This window comes from Paroedura picta, chromosome 4 (assembly GCF_049243985.1).
Source record: "Paroedura picta isolate Pp20150507F chromosome 4, Ppicta_v3.0, whole genome shotgun sequence".
NCBI lineage: Eukaryota > Metazoa > Chordata > Lepidosauria > Squamata > Gekkonidae > Paroedura > Paroedura picta.
The window spans coordinates 60,955,402-60,974,013 of record NC_135372.1 but is presented as its reverse complement, the minus strand read 5'-3'; the positions used below and the strand labels follow the sequence as shown (position 1 = coordinate 60,974,013).

At 42.2% G+C, this 18,612-nt stretch overlaps 1 protein-coding gene across 3 annotated transcripts in view; it reads left to right on the top strand.

Moving 5' to 3' along the window:
• Positions 1-33: 33 nt before the first annotated feature.
• The window catches only part of PKN2 (protein kinase N2), a 58,889-nt gene continuing 40,310 nt past the window's right edge, over positions 34-18,612 (top strand). For 2 of the 3 annotated variants that reach the window (XM_077333076.1, XM_077333074.1), the window contains exon 1: positions 34-357. In XM_077333076.1, the coding sequence (XP_077189191.1) occupies positions 307-357 (51 nt within the window). In that variant the 5' untranslated portion in view covers positions 34-306. Of the gene's footprint in view, positions 358-406; positions 644-18,612 lie in introns of those variants that run through there. The other variant, XM_077333075.1, reaches the window with a different exon arrangement.

Genomic DNA, 18,612 nt, shown 5'->3' with positions numbered 1-18,612 from the left:
AAGCAGGCCCGCTTTTGCGACAGGGTGACAGCCAAAGGGTGCGACAAGGAGCGGCGGCGAAGGAGGCGGGACCCGCGAAAGGTGGCGGGCGGGCGGAGGGGGGGACGCGAGGAGGCGCGCACGGGAGCGAGCGGGACGCGGCGCAACACCCCCTCCCCCTCATGGGAGTGTGAGCGGAGGGGGTTGCCGCCGCCGGAGGAAAGAGAGAGAGAGAGAGAGGGCGCCCCCCCTCCCGTCCGGACCAGCCTCCCCGCTGGCGGTGGCGGCGAGAGCAGCGCCCAGGTGCCAGGTCCAGACCCAAGAGCAATGGCGTCCAACGCGGCGGAGAGAGAGATTTTCCTCACTGACCTGCAGCAGGTAACAAACAAACAAACAGAAAGTGGCTGCTGTGAACTTCCTAGCAACTTCCTCCCCTCCCTCATCTCTTTCAGGCCTCTTTACGGAGGAGGCGGGGCCGCCCCCTCCCGGCCCCCTTCCTCGCTTGGCTGGCTGGCTGGCTCACTCACTCCCCACTCTCCAGATCCAGCTTCTCTTCCCCCTCCTCCGATCGAGTCTCTGGGAAGGGCGGTGGGCTCCGCATCCTGCCTTTCCCCGTCTCCTCAAGCGCAACTACGATTTGGAGGAAATCGTTATGATATGAATGGTGAGAATCTATGCCTGTGAAACAGAGGGGCTCTTCCCTGCTTAGAATCTTATTTCTTTTTCTTGGTATATGGGACCAGGGCAAAGTTATGTTCATTGCTCACGGAAAGGAACAAAAACTATCGAGGCATGGTAGCTTTTTTCCTTGTGTGAGTTTTGTGCAAGTCCTTTTACATCCCAGTTCTCTGCAGAAATTATGTACACCTCTGTCCATTAAAATCGGTGGGTTTTGGTATTCCAAATTCCATATGGGATTGAGATGTTCACCACAAAGAATTGTCTGCCTTTATTTCCCATAGCATTAATTTCAGTCAGTCTCTCTTTGGAGTATAAAATGCAGGTTGGCAAAACTTTTCCCCCTCCATGAAGAAGTGTCAGGTTCAAGTTTCATATAGGAAGACTGGCATAAATAAGAGTGAAAATACATGCACTTTGGGGTTTCTGAAGCCCAGAATCCAGCAGCATGTAACCAAAACTAATAATTGAAATCCATACAAAATTTTGAAGAAGAAGAGTTGGTTCTTGGTGACCTTTGGTTTCTTTTCAAAGCAAATGCCTGGTTTGGGACCATGATCACTGTCTCGTATTAACACTATTATTAATGCTTCAAATTGTACCTGATGTTATCTGTCATAATAAAGATCCACTCATTTTGGAACATTATTTTCCACTTGCAAATGGGAAATGAAAAGCCAACTACACAGGTTGGAAGACATCAATTTCCTGCGTGTGTATAATAAGCTGGTGTAACATAATAAGTGGCAAATATAACCATATATTTGTGACTGGCATATTGGAGATACAAAGAGTTAGGTCAAGTATTCTTCGCTACTTGTATACTGTATAATGTGAAAGTGACTGGAGGGGAAAGCATAGCCTAAGAACTGAAGTTTAATTAGCGCCATATTCAGGGTAGAGAAATTATGGCTTTATGTAAACTGTCAGATCTATTTTAAACCATTGCAGGGTTTTATTGATATAACAGTAGGTTATGGTATCTATAATTAAATAGTCTTGATGATATATTCAGGGTTGCTGGGGTTTGTTAGATTTATCACGCATATATCTTACAGAAGACCATGTTCAGGTAAGCACTCCATATACATAGTATCTTTCTTTTGTAGTTGTCTCTTTCCCTTTTTGTTTATCTCTGGGGAAAGTCAAAATATTTCATGTGACAATCCTATGTCAGTTTTCTTGCTAACACGTGGTGTTATAAAACAAAGCATATGATATATTTCATATATCTTCTGTTTCAAAAATGTGGTCGTGTACAAAAGGCAGAAAGAGAAGGAATAAAAACAAAAAAGCCAGGAACAGAATTATTCCACTTACATTAATCCAGACTTTTAAAAACTTCAATAGTAGTCTAATTTGAAATAGTCCTTTCCAGAAACTGATTGTTTATTTATTTGATTTATAAACTGCCCTTCTCTAAAATCAGGCTTTCAGCAGGGCACAACATAGTTATATCATTACAAAATTTCCAATTAAAACAATGAACTTGAATTCATTTCTTGGGCTTTGTTCCCATCTTTATCTCTTCAGGCCACCATTTGTGGTGGGGAACCTGCAGAGAGGAAGATAATAATTCCGCAGAATATTCTTCTAATGTTTCCTGAGTTGTTGGTGCCTTTTAAAAGTCTGCCTTTGACCTGGGTGTCTTACAATGTGTTTTTCTACTTTTTTCAATATATATTACTTAAACATTTTTGCTACGGTCGATATGCCATATCTGGAGCAGGATATGTTGACCCATGTAACTAGCAAGGCAGGAGTAACAAAGTATGGTTTCCTTAACCATAGTTAGGAGACTGGGAGCATCCTGTGGGCTTCCATTATCCTTCTTGTATCCTATGGGCATTTGTCTTCACTTCTTGAGCTATATGCATAGGCAGGGTTGTATTTCTACCAGCATTTTGTCAGCAACATGGCTATATGTATTCTCTGAGTGTCATCTATGGATTTCTTAAAGTTTGTAGAGAAGTCTCTGAAATCAAGCTGTGCAGTTCTATGAGTATGTTACATTCTTAAACTGTGTAACCAGTGTAATATAACTTAATGTAAATGTAGCTATAAATTAAGTATAACAATTACTTTTCTATATTTATGCTGAATCCTCAACAATGGTAAACATGTATTATATGATGTCCTGCATATTTGATAATGGTGGATACTGTTTAAAATTGGCAAGAAATAACATTATATTTATTTATTTATTTTGCTGGACAGTATGGGCAGATTGTGGAATAGATCCTTATATTTTTCTGCGTACAACCGAAATAGCAATAGCTTGCTTTTTTCAACCCAAGAGGCAAATGCTAGAGTGGTTTCAGAGTGTTTGATTTAAGTCTGGGAGATCCAGGTTTAGATCTCCACTCTGCCACAGAACCTCAGTGGGTGATCGTGGGCCAGTCACATGTGCTCAGCCTAGCTTACCTCACAGAGTTGTTGTGCGGATAAAATAGAGAAGGGGAAAAGGTTGCAAGTAACTTTGAGTCCTGTTGGAAAGGAAAGTGGTGTATGTGTGAAGTAAATAAAGTATGAAAAGTTACCAAGAGATAAAATGGAAGTTTAAAAGAAATTGGCTTTTGAATGGCACTTCATGATCACACACATACTTTGGGGATTGTTTTATGGCTCAAACAATAATATTATGCCATTTGCTTTAATTCATGTAATACAGAATCACAGAACTGTAGCTGTATTGTTTTAATGTATATTGTATTTTTCCAAGAATAGTTTAAATACACTCTGAGGGGAACTTAATTTACAGTGATATTGATTCTGATATCCAAACTTCTGTTCTAAAGCATAGAGCTACTATTAAATATTTTCTTGATTTTGGTATGAGGTTTTAAAGGACAACATACTTTTTCAGATTATATATATTTTTGCAATTAACCAGATAACTTGTTTGTCCTACTTTAAGAATACATTTGAACTGTAGGCAAACTGGTCCTTCCTATGATTTAACATAAGATTACTGGTAATATTATAGAATCTTATTGCTCCTTATTATCTCATGGCACAGTGTGGAATTAAAGTTACCAAAATATGTTTTTCTTTATAGTTTGTATGTTACTTAACAGAATAGGTCCTGTCAATAAAATTAGTAATCTCACTTTCTGGATGACCATCCTGCCCTCCTTGATTCCATCTACAAGTTATTGAGACTTGTTTCTCTTCTCACCTGTTAGACCAGTTACTCAGCATTGTTACTGGGGGAAGATCACTTTAGCCTTCTTCTCCAATGAAATTCTTCAGAATTCTGTTCTTGTTCAATGACAAACCTTAATACACTGTCCAGGGTATCTGTATCAAATAATCATGTCTAAACTGATTATTCTTTCTTCCCTTTTTCTCCAGTCCTACTACTAGTTAGTTCTGCTTTGATGCCTCATTGCCATCTGCTAAAAAATCTTTTCTATTTTTACCACATCCATTGATAAAACTAGTCTACCCTTTTGACCAGGTGTAATGCTGTGGCTTTTACTTTACCCTGTTTTTCCCCCTTTGCAACAATGATTATTAGGAACACAGGTGTCACTTCTTCCTGTATACCAGTAGTTTCCAAACTGGCTCCCAGGTGACAAGCCTGGTGCCCCCCACACATATGAATACACACATCTTTTCTCATGCTAGGTCTACTGCAAATTCAAAACACTTCCTTTTTTGAGAAGGGGAGAGAAGCAAGCAATGGAAAATCCTGTAACCAGGAGCAAACAGGAGAGGACTTTTCCAGCCTCCTAAATATGGAGACTTTTGGGAAAGGGTTGCCAAACCTGGGTTAAGAAATTCCTAGAGATCTGGGGTAGAGCCTGGGAAGGACTAAGTCTGAGGAGGGGAAGAAGCTCAGCAGGAATATCATCCCATCCAGCTCACCTTTTGAAGCTGTTGTTTTCTCCAGTAAGTTAGGCAGGGTTGGTCCTGGTCAGCACTGAGTGGGAAGACCACCAAGGAAGTCCAGGCTTGCTACTACCCAGAGGCAGACAGTGGGAAACCACCTTGGAATGTCTCTCACTGATGCAGCTGCATCAGGAAGTGTTACACTGCTGCCCTCCTACTACACTGAAATTCCTCACCAGCCCCCTACTGCCCCCAAATTCCTTAACCCCCACCCCCGGATTCTTCCGCTGTCCCCAGGGGGGCATAATGCCCACTTTGGGAACTCCTACCATACAGGATTGCAAAAATAATGACCACATACTTGTGTGTGTCATGCTGGTGGTATAAATATTAATTTAACAGGAATAATTCAGTGGTGATTAACAAAATCACATGCACTGATCCACCAAATCAATAGATAAGGTGGGTAGCTTAAGGATGATTCTGTGTTCTTTAAGTGAATACACAGAATAGCTGCAGGTGCTACTTATCTTGATTGTTAGAGGAAGATAAGGCTTTCTTCCTTCAGGAACCAAGACAAACATTGGTTTGGAATCAAGTCCTAGAACAAAACAACATTCATGCTGTCATCTTAATGCAGGGGAAGGAAACTGGGGACCAAATAAAGCCCCCCCAAATCCCATAGCATAGCCCTGACCCACAGTAATACTATGCTTTTCAACCTCCTGTTTTACCTAATTTGAACAGCAGCAAAGACTCAGTCAGAACTTTCAACTCATGAATGGCAGCTGCTTGTTTTTTTTTTAAGAAGCAAGTAGAAATGAGTCTCTGAGATTCCTTTAGAGAGGAGAAATCAACAATGCCCTCATTGCTTCTTCTCACTATGAGAAAGATTAGGTTAAAGAAACTTTTGCCTGCATCTTGTCTTACATGGGAGACATCAGATACTAGAACATCATTACAGTCCTTTCTGAATTAGAAAAGATTCAGATAGGTAGCCATGTTGGCTTGAAGCAACAGAAAAAAGTTTGAGTCCAGTGTCAACTTTAAGACCGACAAAGGATTATTTAAGGTATAAGCTTTTGTGTGCATGCACACTTCAGAAACATTGAAAGGGAAGTTGCCAGTCCATAGCATGTAGCTTAATAAAGTTGTTTGACAGAAACAAGGATCAAACTGGAATACTAAATTAAGCTAAGTATTTATAGGACTGCCCCTCTTGGCCAGCCATCTCAGGGTGGCGTACATCAAATTTAAAAAATGGTTATCATTTGCTTGGGTTTAATTCCAGAGGGAAACATATTGAAGGAAATAAATATTTCAAAATCAGAGACTGATGGGGCAGATATACCCTTCTTATTTGTAGAAGGCTGAGAATAATTAATTGAGACACTTTTATCACTCACCACCCATTTCCTCTCAAGCATCATCCTCTTTGAGGTGGGGCAATTGACTTGGCTATGCAGTGTATCTCCTTTGTCCCCAGGCCAGCGAAATACATTTCAATCTATCATTCCAAATTATATTACATTATACTATTAATTACATTACAATCTACTATACTAATCTACTGTTCCAAATAAGAAATGAAATGAAGATGTATAGCCCTCCTGGAGGATTGCTTAGAATACAGATGTAAGGGCTGAATGAAATTAACATGTGTAGGGAGACAGGAAAGCAGTATCCCTGTTAAGTCCTGGGGACTCCATTGTTTTGAGTGTTGTAATAACTTATAATTCAGCAATTTCCCTTTCTAGTCTATTAATTACATTCCTTTGCAATAAAATAGCTTATTGGTAGTGTGAGACATGTAAATTAGACTTTTCTGCCACCTCAATTCAGTAAATCTGCCCATTGATCCACTAGTACTGAATTTTAGAGTCCAGAATATTGCTGAGATGAACTCTAAATGACTTTAAACTAAAAGGATAACATTCTGAATACATGGGCTTATGTTAATATAAATTGGTTGTTTTCATTAGTTAAAAATAATTTTAGGGATTTTGGTAGTTAATTAATGCTTAGGTACATGGCTGGGAGGGACTCTCACAAGGATGCCTTGACCCACTTCCTCTGCTCACCACTGTGCCCCCTGTTCATGACCCACTTAATAACTACCCACTAGCATGCCTCTTCCCCACAGACTGTCCATGCAATTCTTCCCAACCAGTTTGCTAGCTTCCTTGCAAGCCCTCTCATTACCCATGCTGTCATCTGCAAACACCATGCTCATGCCATTCCCAGGATAGCTCTGTACTGTGTGTGTGTGGCTAGTGTTATGGATGGTGGGAAAGTATGTGAATGCCTGGTTGGAAGAGGGATGGTGTGCAAGGAGGTGACATGGAAAGGAGAGCATTGATAGTAGACCCTGCCAGAAGCCATGGTCTTTGGCAGCAGCCCTATCTCAGCTAATGCTGACCCGTCTAGGTACCTGTGTTAGGTTATGCGGGGAAAGTTATATGTGCAATCATCCTAATTTTTTTGTTTTTATTCTTTCCATCTGTTACCCAAATTGGAGATCTCCTGACTGTAATTGGGGAAATTAGCAATCTCATTTGGAGACTTGGTGAGAGTTGGGTAGCTATGGGATCTCCAATTATGCATACCAGGTTATCCCCTTAAGAAACTGTAAATAAACCAGTCTGGTATAAACTGGAAGTTTGCTTTTATTAGAGAGAATCTGAAGGAGTATGCAAGCATACAAAAGCAAGTGAAACATACACATAGATTTATCTAAAGAAAGGTAGGCATGAAAATAAATAGTGTTTGGGTAAGGAAGCAATATTTACCAAAATGACATGAAGAGGGAAGTCTAGATTCAGCAAAATGATCAGCACTTTGTGGAATAGAAGAAGAGGGCCTACACGCAAGTGGTGTATGCAAGGCATTGAAAGAACACACACAGCCCCTAAAACAGTATGTTGATGGAATAGCTTTGTGTGACAAAGAACCTAGGAGGCATATGATGGAACAATGTGTTAGGAATTGTTAATTGAGTCCTTGGGTGTGAGGGGAGAGAAAGATTGGGAAGATGATGAGATTAGTGACATTTTCCTGGAGAACCTGTTGTCCCAAAGGTATGCATATCATTTAGGTGAGGAGAGAAAGCCATTAGTGAATTAGCCCCTATAATCTCTCAAAATCTAATCTAAACTAGCTGTGGAGCCCAGTTTGAAAATGGGCTGGGGGGCATGGCACCCCCCACCCCAAGCTGTTGTGGCATTTAGAAGGCCACCGAGAGCAGGAGGGGGGAGGAAGAAGATCAGCAGGCTGATGATAAGTGTACAATGGAGCTGCCACCGTGGTTCATGGCATGAGGGGGGGGGAGAGCGGTGCAGAAGCGGGCACTTAGACTGCTGCCGCCTTTCTTGGCTTGGGGGAGGGGAAGAGCGGTGGAGTGTGCATTCCCTTTCCCAGCAGGCGGGAAAGAGCAGTGGGGCCAACGTGGAGCCGGCACTTGGAGTCTTTTTGCCTTTCTGAGCTGGGGGGGGGAGATAAGAGTGGCAGGGCACACATTCATTCTCCCATGTCATTTCCCGTCATGGGGGGAAGAAGAGTGGCAGGGCCAGCATGGAGTGCATGCTCTGCCTCCCACTGTCTCTCATGGCTTTGGAGGGGGGGGATGGGGCTGCTGTGGCTGCTGCTGTGGCTGCTGCTGCTGCTGAATGGGGCCAGTCAGCTGTTCCTGCGCTCCACACAGTGGGGAGTGCTAGAAGCACTGGGTGTAGAGTTGGTATGGCATGAGGCTGGATGACCATTGTCAGGCTCTCTGCACTTAGGAGGACAGGGAGTTGGGCTGGCATGTGGTAGGCCACAGTGGAAAGCACCTGGATGGATTTCCCCAGCTCCTAGCCTGACCTGGTGGTGGCTTGTCCTCAGTCATGGGAAGTAGGGAAGGGCCTTCGGATGACATAGGAGCCCTCTGATTGGCTCTCATTGGGGGAGGAAGGGCCCACCCAGTGAGAACCAATCAGAGGCCCCACCAGTGCTTCCTGAAAGCACACCAGCTCCTATTAGTGGCTCTTGGGGAGGGAGGGCCCTTCCCCCATGGGCCAATCAGAAGGCTAGCATGTTGTCAGGGTGTATAGTCACGATTTTATTATATAGAAATGTCCAGGTATGTCCTGGAGATTGACATCTGGCTGGTGTCCATGTTTTCTGCTTGGCACTTTGAGGTGCAACTGAGATTTATTCCAAATATCCATTGCAGCCAGGCAGTGTGCAGTATATTAGTATCTGATGCAGGGTTAAAGAGAGTTGTTATTGTATATGCTTCCTATAAACCACCCCTTTGGAAGGAAGACCTTTAAAACAGTAAAGTACACATATCCATGTTTATAGATATCCACATCTCATGATTTTCTTGACATGGTGGCAAGGATAGTCTCCAGGTCTACCTCACCTTATGTAGGCTGTTATTAGGAAAATGAATATCTAAGCTTGCGGAATGGTTTTATATCTGTAATGTGATCATTTGCCTTATCTAATGTATATATGTGCATGAGCTCTATCCAGGCAGCTCGGTGGAGGATAGTCCACATATCTCTGGTACAACAATGTGAAATTCTGTTTTCTGATGAGTTGCCAAACATGTCTGAGTTGGTGAGAATGGGAAAGCTTGGAGACTTTGGATCATAGGAAGTGAGCATGCATAGCAGGCATAAAATGCCAGTTTCATTGAAGTTTGGGAGGATACTTCCATGGTTCTTCCCTAATTGAAGGAAGTGCTCAGATTCGAGGAGTCATCAGATGCTAGAAAAACTAGGTCTTAACCTCTAACTAGCTGAGGTAGGCAAACCAAACCTGATACCTGGTTACACATAAATATAAAATGACTAGTTCATCTTTAATATGGCATTTCCAGTCAGAATAGAAAGTAATTTAAAACAGAATGAAGACTTGGTAGGAACTGATACCCTTTTGATTCTTCAGTACTAAATTTTCAGTGCTTCATCAGAAAAGCTGGTCAGTGTTCACAATTCTTTAGTAAACTGGAGTAAGCAGGAGTTGCATGATGGTGCTATAGGTTAATCTTGCTCTTAAGGTCTAGCAGCCATGAAAGCTAAAAATGTTTCGTCAGAAGCTCCCCTCAAATCATTTTGGGAACACATCAGAGTGTTACATGCCTCTTAAAACATGATGCTGGTGTCAAGGAATTTGAGCTGTTGTAACAGAGAATGCAATAACCATTTCTTAAGATTTGGTCAAGATTTATATATTGGAAAAGTATGCATAATGCATATTGTCCACCAAATGTACCTGATACATCTTTAATTTGTGGCCTTGGATGGCATTCTGTGAAGCAGTGAAATCTTTCTACAGAGGATTGCTGGTTGGAGGAAATGTGCAGCTTGGCACCCAACACATTCTTGTATGAGCAGCTAATCATAAACAGGGAGACTGGCTTCTCGAAGCAGGCAACAGAAAGTGGCTTCATATTGTCAGTTCTGCCCATAACTGAGTTCAGTTGGTTTTTGGGGTGCTTTGCAATGGGACAACAAGTTTGTTCTCCAGTGGCTGGTCAGGACCCAGCTTGAGCACCACCATTTTCTTCTTTATTAATGCAAAGGATTTGAATTTTTAAAGCAAAAAGAATTAGAAGGAATTGAAGAGATAGTGACAGGTACGCACAGTAGAATTCTAAAGGTGAGGCCTGGTTAGGACTAAATATTATTATTATTATTATTATTATTATTATTATTATTATTGAATTTATTTCCCGCCACTCCCTTGCAGCTCGTGGCGGGTTACAACAGTATAAAACCCCATAAAATACATTAAAACCAATTAACATGTCAATAGTTAATGACTACATGGCAAGAGCGGCTAATCAACTACCCATTCCCCCCCTAGCAAGTGGAGAGGAGATACTGATGGTACTCGTGTCTAATCCCAATCCTCAGGTCCCGGGGGGGCGTAGATGTTAAGCCTGGTCTCAACCGTAAACCTGGCGGAAGAGCTCCGTCTTGCAGGCCCTGTGGAACGATGGAAGGTCCCGCAGGGCCCGCAGCTCTCCCGGGAGCTCATTCCACCAGGCAGGGGCCAGGACCGAGAAGGCCCTGGCCCTGGTCGAGGCCAGGCGTGCTTCCCTAGGGCCGGGGACGACCAATAGATTTTCTCCCGCAGAACATAAAGCTCTACGGGGGGCATAGGGCGATAAGCGGTCCCTCAGGTATGTGGGTCCCAACTCGCGTAAAGCCTTGAAGGTTAAAACCAAAACCTTGAACCAGATCCGGGCAGCAATTGGCAACCAGTGCAGCTGCCTCAGCACTGGCTGGATATGGGCCCTCCAAGGTGTGCCAGTGAGGACCCTGGCAGCTGCGTTCTGCACTAGCTGAAGTTTCCGGATCAAGGATAAGGGAAGGCCCGCGTAGAGCGAGTTACAGAAATCTATTCTGGAGGTGACCGTTGCATGGATCACCGTGGCCAGGTGTTCGGGGGACAGGTAGGGCGCTAGTAGTCGGGCCTGGCGCTAGTAGTCGGGCCTGGCGAATATGCCTAAAATATTCTGCACTTTCTCAAATGGCATCAAGTAATAGACTTCAAAATTTAAAACAATTACTTTTTAAAATACCCAAGCAACCAGCAAATTAAAAACACACATAGAGATTACAATATCAGATACAAGTCACTATCCACAAATCCCCTAAAAAAAGAACGTTAGTTTGTGCCTGGGGCCCATGGTATGGTCAGAAGGCACAAGAACTTGCTGAAGTTCAGTGAGTATGGAACCTGGTCAGCACTGGATAGAAAACCTCCTGGGAACCTTGTGTACCTTGCCTCGGGTATTGTAAGGTGAGGCATAAATTGTAATTAATAAAGTTACCCACAGTGAGGGAAGGTGGAGCTGCCTTGGGTAATCACATAATCTAGTTATTACTAGGGAAAAGGCCCTGATGTGGGGATTTCAGACTGGGAAGAAGGGGAAGAACTCATCTACCTTTGTAGATGAACTTGTTGTGCATTCTCATATGAGAAAGAGAATGTGGTTCTTAAAATAATCTCTAGTTTTAAATGTTTTTTTAATTAAGATAACTTGGTCTCAAACCATTTGAGGTTTTGAAACTCAGAAACAATATTTTGAATTCAATACCAAACAGTAAGTCTGTGGAAATGGTATTAACTAGGCTTCAAGTTGGCCATTTCTTTCAATAGTACAAGGGTGGTTTCTCATCTAACACACAATCACAGTGTGAAAAACACAAGTCCATTAAAAAAACACAAATTCATTAAAAAAGAATAGAAAAGATAGATTTGCTGGAAAGAATTAATTTCATATAGAAGAGGTGAAAGTAATTTTGAAGGTTGTCATTTCTGTGATGCAGGAATGCCAACTAAAGTGAACATAAAGCACATTATAGAAAAGTTTAAGGTAGTGGATAGTGCAAGCATATTAAGTTGCTTATGTAACTAATTTGACTTTGTGACAATGCTCATTACAAATGAACTGATATTTTAAAACTTGCACTGGCTTTTGATATGTTCTAAAGTTAGAAGCAGCACTGGAAAAGTAAGAGTAGTGTAAATCAAGCATGCCTGACTACTGCTGTAGCATTCTTGAACTGCTGCCCATTTAGAGCTCTGTAATCTCCTTTAATGGAGACATGTTTTCTTTGATAGCAAGTTTGTTTGTTTGGTAGTCTGAATTTTAGCCCCAAGATGGTAATTCTAATTTTATAATTTCAAAATTGCCAAGTCAGATTTAGTTCTCTTACTACATTATGATCTGATCAACTAAGTTCATTTTTACGCTATTTTTAAAATCAGAAGTAGTTGCTAAGTTATTTTAAGTTCATAGATTTGAACGAGCATTAATAGAGAACGTTTTTAAAGAAGTATTTAACGTGGATTCTTGAAACTCTCATTGGAGAAGCCTGTAAATACTATCCGGTCACTGGTGGGAACTGTACAGCAAGCGGATATCAGCTCCGTAAGCCACATAAAATCACCAGCTTTCAGGAACTCCTATAAGTTGGGCTAGGGAATTAAATTGAAATGCAGAATGACTTTTAAAATAGCAGTAATGCTATACCATTTAAAAGTTCTGTTTGAAGTTCTTTTAGCAAAACTGATATTAGTTTGTGCCTTAAAAACTGGCTGGAAATGACATGAGGTTTTCTTATCATTCAATTTTATAGAGGCTAATTGTAACTACAGTATTTGCTGGCGTATAAGACTACTTTTCCCCCCTGAAAAACATGCCTCCAAGTGGGGGGGTCGTCCTATACGCCGGGTGCACTTCAGTTGGGATAGACATAGCTGCCCATAGTGGCCCATAGTACAGTAATGTAATGTAACAAACTCTATATTTTGAGTGGAAATGTTGGGGGGTCGTCTTATATGCCCAGTCGTCTTATACGCCGGCAAATACGGTATTTGTTTATTTTAAACACTTATACCCTGGGTTGAACATGGCTTACAAAAGTCAAAAAATTCAGATCACAAAATCCATTATATTTATTTATTTAGAAAAATTCTGTACTGCCAAGCAGGTGATCTATCAAGCCCCTTAATCAAAAGCCTGGATAAAAAGCAGGGCTGGTACCCAAAAGACAGTATGATAGGGGCTGAGTGGGATGTAAGGGATGTAAGACTTGCTCCTTAGTTCATGTTCTGCTGAGACATAGTACAACAATGGTTGGTCCATAAATGTGCTGTGGGTCTGACTCATTATGTTTACAATATTACAAAGACTGGTGTTTTAAAATGATTGTTGAACAAATTTAGAGTCCAGTGACATCTTTAATACCAACAAGGTTTTATTCAAGGTATGAACTTTTTTGTGCATGTATACCCTGAATTAAGCTTTGTTGGTCTTATAGATGCTGCTGCTTCAGGCCAACATAGCTACCCACTTGAATCTATTAAAAGGATTGTTGTTAGCTGCCTCAAATGTGTAAGAGTTTGACTTAAAAAAAATTCTTAAGCGTTCTTCAAAATAATTTGCGGAAAAGTAGTTCCTCTTATACTTGATTTAGGAAACATTTTGTATATGAGTTGACTATCTTTCTCTGCAAGAACAACAAATGTCACTGTTTGCTTTAAAACACTCATAGAAGTTCAGCCTGGAAAACAGACTCTTGTTTAGCAGGTTTGACCATGTAATAATCTGTTCCTTTTGACTACAGTGACCAAAGATATCAAAGATACCACAGAGCTTATCCTGTTTGTCTGATTCTGAGGCCGGTATGAATATTACAACTGGCAATGGTGAAATGTTTCATACTGGCACCTAAAATTTGGAATTATTGTCCTAACATAGGATTGAATTCTTAAGTGTATGCTCTGATTTGTTGTTTTGTTTTGAAAATCTCATTTAAAAGTATAATTGGTTGTGTTTTTCCTGCTAGTTCTTACAGTATACTGTTTATACCTCCCAAACAATTATTCCTCCTGAACTGTTTTTAAAAGTAGCCATTAAAATTGGAAAACTTTCCAGAAAATCATTCTAAGCCCTAAATAGACCGTGGTTTGATTTATCAGGTTAATTTTACTTCAATTATACCCCATCTTTCTCCCTGATGGAAAGCAAAATTGACTTACATTATTCTCCTCTCCTCCATTTAATTCTCACAGCAACCCTGTGAGGTGGGTTAAGCTGAGAGTTTGTAACTGTCTCAAAGGCATCCAACAAGCTTCAATGACAGAGTGGGGATTGGAACTTGGAATTCTAATCACAAAACCACACTGTTGTTCATTATCTCCTGAAATATATTATTAGGGGAAATAAACAGCTTCAATATGGTTTCATTGAACTTATTTTATTAGAATAATACTTGTAAAAAACATGCTGGGTGCTGACAAATGTTGACACATAATTTTTTCGCACCTAGAAAATCAGGTGAGATATGCTGTCAACATGGTTTGCGGTCATTTATTTAAATAAAATTTAACTCTTGCCCATGAAGATCACTGGGGCACCCTACCACTTGAATTACTGGTCAGTTCCATAACAGCCTGGTGAGAACAATATCCCTTCTACCATGAGACAGAAGTAATTTAACTAAGAATTATACCTTTGGTTTTGATTTGATCCATTTAACCAATTGGGTGAATGTATAACTTGATTATTTATATGTCAAGTATTCCTGATTTTTTCCCCTACCTTACAATTTATGATTTATAAATCAAGATATCTATAGATATAGATATATAGATATATAATATACTAACAGCCTTGGAAGGGTTAGGGAAATCCCCCCCCCTTGGCCCCACCTGCTAGCTCACCGCAGGGCTAAGCATTGTCCTGGCAAGCCTGGAAAGTGAGTCAGCATGTGTGGGATGGCTGAAGGGTTAAATTGCTAGCTACAGGACTCAAGCCACGCACTCCGGGAGCCTGGCATCTGCAATGGCAGAGGCAGACCGGCAGGGCACATTATTATCTGCTCATGGAACTGACTGGCGAGGAGCTGCCGGCTTTCCATGGAGGAGGTAGGCAGGAAGGAGAGCTGCTGCCACTGAAGCAGCGGCCCCTCGCGCAGGGGGATTTTGCGGAGGGGAGGAGGAGAAAGGTTCGCTTCACCGACACTTGGCGCTGAGGTGGGAAGGGAGTCAGCCACAGCCGCCCGCACAAGGACTCGGGAGAAATGGAGTATAACCAGTCTGTCATAGAGGAGTTAACCCCTTCCCCTGTACATTTTTAATTTAAATCTCCCTCCAAGAAACTCACAGAAAAACAAAGGTGAGCATAAACTATATTGTCTCTTAATGTTTTAAATTGTAAACTGCCTTTAAATTGTAATGTTTTAAATTGGCACCCAAGAAATTCAGTAATTAAATAGGAGGAGGAGGAGGAGGAAGACTGCATACTCAGAACAGCACTATCAGGGCTGTGATGAGCTCAAGGTCACCCATATGGCTGCATGTAGAAGAGCAGGGAATTAAAGCCGGCTCACCAGATTAAAGGCTGCTGCTTTTAACCATTATACCATGCTGTTTTCCCTAAAGAGAAGTAGTGCTATAAGTGTTATCTGTAGAATTATTGGTTAATTAAGCAGCTAATCTCTTCCACATCTTGTTTGCTATGAGATGCTTGTAGTTATTTATTTATTTTTATATTTCTATGCTGCCCTTCTCCAGAGGCTCAAAGCACCTTACAACATGTTAAACAATAGAGTAAAACATTTAAATTATGAAATTTAAGAAGCCCTGGAGGGGAGGCATTTAAATGTTGCCCTAAATAACTGATCTATCAACGTCTGCTGTTTGTCACTTTCCTTATCAGTCAGCAGAGACCCAGCTCTCCTTCTCAACTGCATGAGGAGACTGGGGGGAGGCATTTAAAGAACATGCCAAGCAGTTGATTCTGACAAATCAGCTGTTTGGCGCTGCTCTTCTCCCCCTCCCCCCAATACCCTTCCTAAGGTGCTAAGAGTGCTTAGGAAGGGTGTGAAAAGGAAGAAGAGTTTAAACTGGCTGGATTGCGGTTCAGATACCACTGTTTCAGCTAGTTTAAACTACAGGGGTTGGTGATTCAGCTTTTCTACACCCAAAAAGCAACTAAATCAGCATTAATTTGGATACTTTTCAGTTTAACCTAAATCCTCAAAGGTCTTAGAGGGAAGATTCCACCATATCCCATAACATGCGAGACTCTGTCCGTGTGGTTCTGGTTGCCCTGACTCTGTCTCACACATTTTGTTAGATTGCCCCTTATATGAGCAGTGTCGGGTTGACAGCTTTGTTGCTTTGCTGGGAAACAAGCCTTCTGTAAGTAAATCTATGACCTTGCAATTTCTGCTCTCTGACAAAGACCCAGAGGTAACCATTTTAGTTGCCAGAGTTTTAACTAAGATGCTTTCATAATATGCTGCCTACCTTGTATTTGATCTTTTACAGTTTATTTAATCATTTTAAGATCTGTTTGGTTATATAACCCCATGGCCTATTTTATTATTTTGTTGAAATTTTAAACCCTATTTTTATATGTCTTATACATATTTTATGCCAATAAAAGGTTACTGACTGACTAACTTAAACAAATTGCCAATCCCTAGTTGCAGAATTCACATTGATATATTTAGTGGTTCACAGTTCATAAAACTTTGGTCTGATGCAAGGGTCCCCAACCTTTTGGCACATGGGGGCCAAATTAGCGTGCCCAGTGCCCAAAGATGGCCACATATTAAACCAAAATGTAAAAAAAATATTAACCTACTTGTTTAGATCAAAAGTAAACATTCAAAAGTAAATAAAAAATGTTAACTTTAATGTAATCCATTTTGGAACAATATTTTACTGTGGAATCCTTTTACTACATATGCTTACCTAGTCAGTGTGATTTTTGTGGCTGTTTTCTGTTAGCCAAGGCATTTATGTCCAAGGCATTTATGTTAGCCAAGGCATTTATGTCCAAGTCAAGGTTTGTAACAGATACTCTTAAAGTGTTTAGCAACATGATAACTGGTCCTCACTGTAGACAGGTTCTCTTCAACCTGATTTCTAAAACTATGTTGCTGCAAAAACATTGATTTTTAAAGAGAGTTTATCTTGTTCACTCACAACTCGCCTTGATATATTAAGTAGCTCTTGTGACAGGTTTCAAAGTGCTTTTGAATATTGTACTCCTTTAATACTGAGACAATTTCAAGAATCAGGCAAACTGCTTTATCCTTGTTTAAAACAAAGAAACACTCAGTAGTCCATTTGTCATTAAAGAAATGTTGCTCATCTGCAATTTTTTATTTTTTTAAACAGAATTTCCATTTGCAGACATCTTACAGGGTTTTTAGCAAAGCAGTAGTTGCAGTTTCAATATTATCTTTGAATAAATATAAATATGAGTAGTACAATTTTAGGGGCCTAACTCCTCCTTTTCCCATTCAATCCACTCTACTCTAGCTGCTATTAGCTGGGGATTTTCAATTCAACCATGGCAAAGAAGAGAAGAGACTCCTGCCCCCCTACCCAGTCCAGTTCTCAGAAAAGTACAGTTCTCAGAGGCACTGAGATATGTACACAGGTTAGGAACAATTTTTTAAAAAATGATCATGAATCTGGCCTACCAGATGGTAGAGTTACAATCCTAAGTACATTGAATACTATGAGATTTGTTTCTTAATAAACACAGTCCATTGAAGTTTAAATATACACCTGCTAATGTGTTTTAATTTTAACTAGTAATTAAGCCCGCTGTATGCCGAATACAGCGGGCGCTAGAAACTGACCTTGGGGACCGCCGTCAGTCTGCTGGGGACCGCCGTCAGTCTGCTGGGGACCGGCTCGGGCCGCGCCCGGGCCGCGCCTGCGGGCCGCGCCCGGGCCGAGCCCGCGAGCCGCGCCCGGGGCGCGGCCGCGAGCCGCGCCCGCGCACCGCGCCCGCGCGCCGCGCCCGCGAGCCGCGCCCGGGCCGCGCCCGCGAGCCGCGCCCGGGCCGCGCCCGCGAGCCGCGCCCGGGCCGCGCCCGCGAGCCGCGCCCGGGCCGCGCCCGCGAGCCGCGCCCGGGCCGCGCCCGCGAGCCGCGCCCGCACATCGGGCCGCTTGCTGGCAGGGCCGCTGGTGGACTGTTTCTTCCTGGAACCTTGTTGGCCGGGAGCGGCTGCGAGGACGGCGGAGACCATTGTAAGTTGGGGGCGAGGGGGTGGTGCGCGGGGGCTGCGGCCTGCGTGGGTTCCCTCGGGCGTCAGGCCAGGAGCAACTGCGAGCCGCGCTGCGCGCGGCTCGCAGTTGCTGGGGCTGGGAATCAGAGGAGCAATCGGCAGGCGCTTCGCGCCTGCCGATTGTTCCCTCCGATTGTCTGTCATGAGGAAGGGTCCAATCCGGACCCTTCCTCATCCCGGACACATCCCGCCCCACTCTTTTATTTACTCTTTTATTTAGTCCGTGGCGCCACGGGCGGTGTTCAGATATGTTAAAATTGTGGGACCTCCAAAAAAGGGCAAGTAGACAGAAAGATTGAATGAGGGCAGCCTTCCAACTGGAACAGAGGATATGCCATTAAGATGGCTTCAAATTATATGCAGTGTGCACATACACATGACTGCTTGCCAGCCAAGCCTCAAGAAGCAAAATGGCAGCCAGAGGGAAACTTGGCTGGAAGATGTTAGAAGGAGAATGGCCTAAATTTCCCTGCTAAGAGTGTACTGAAAGGGCCACTCACTGGCTTCTGCAATCGCAGATATA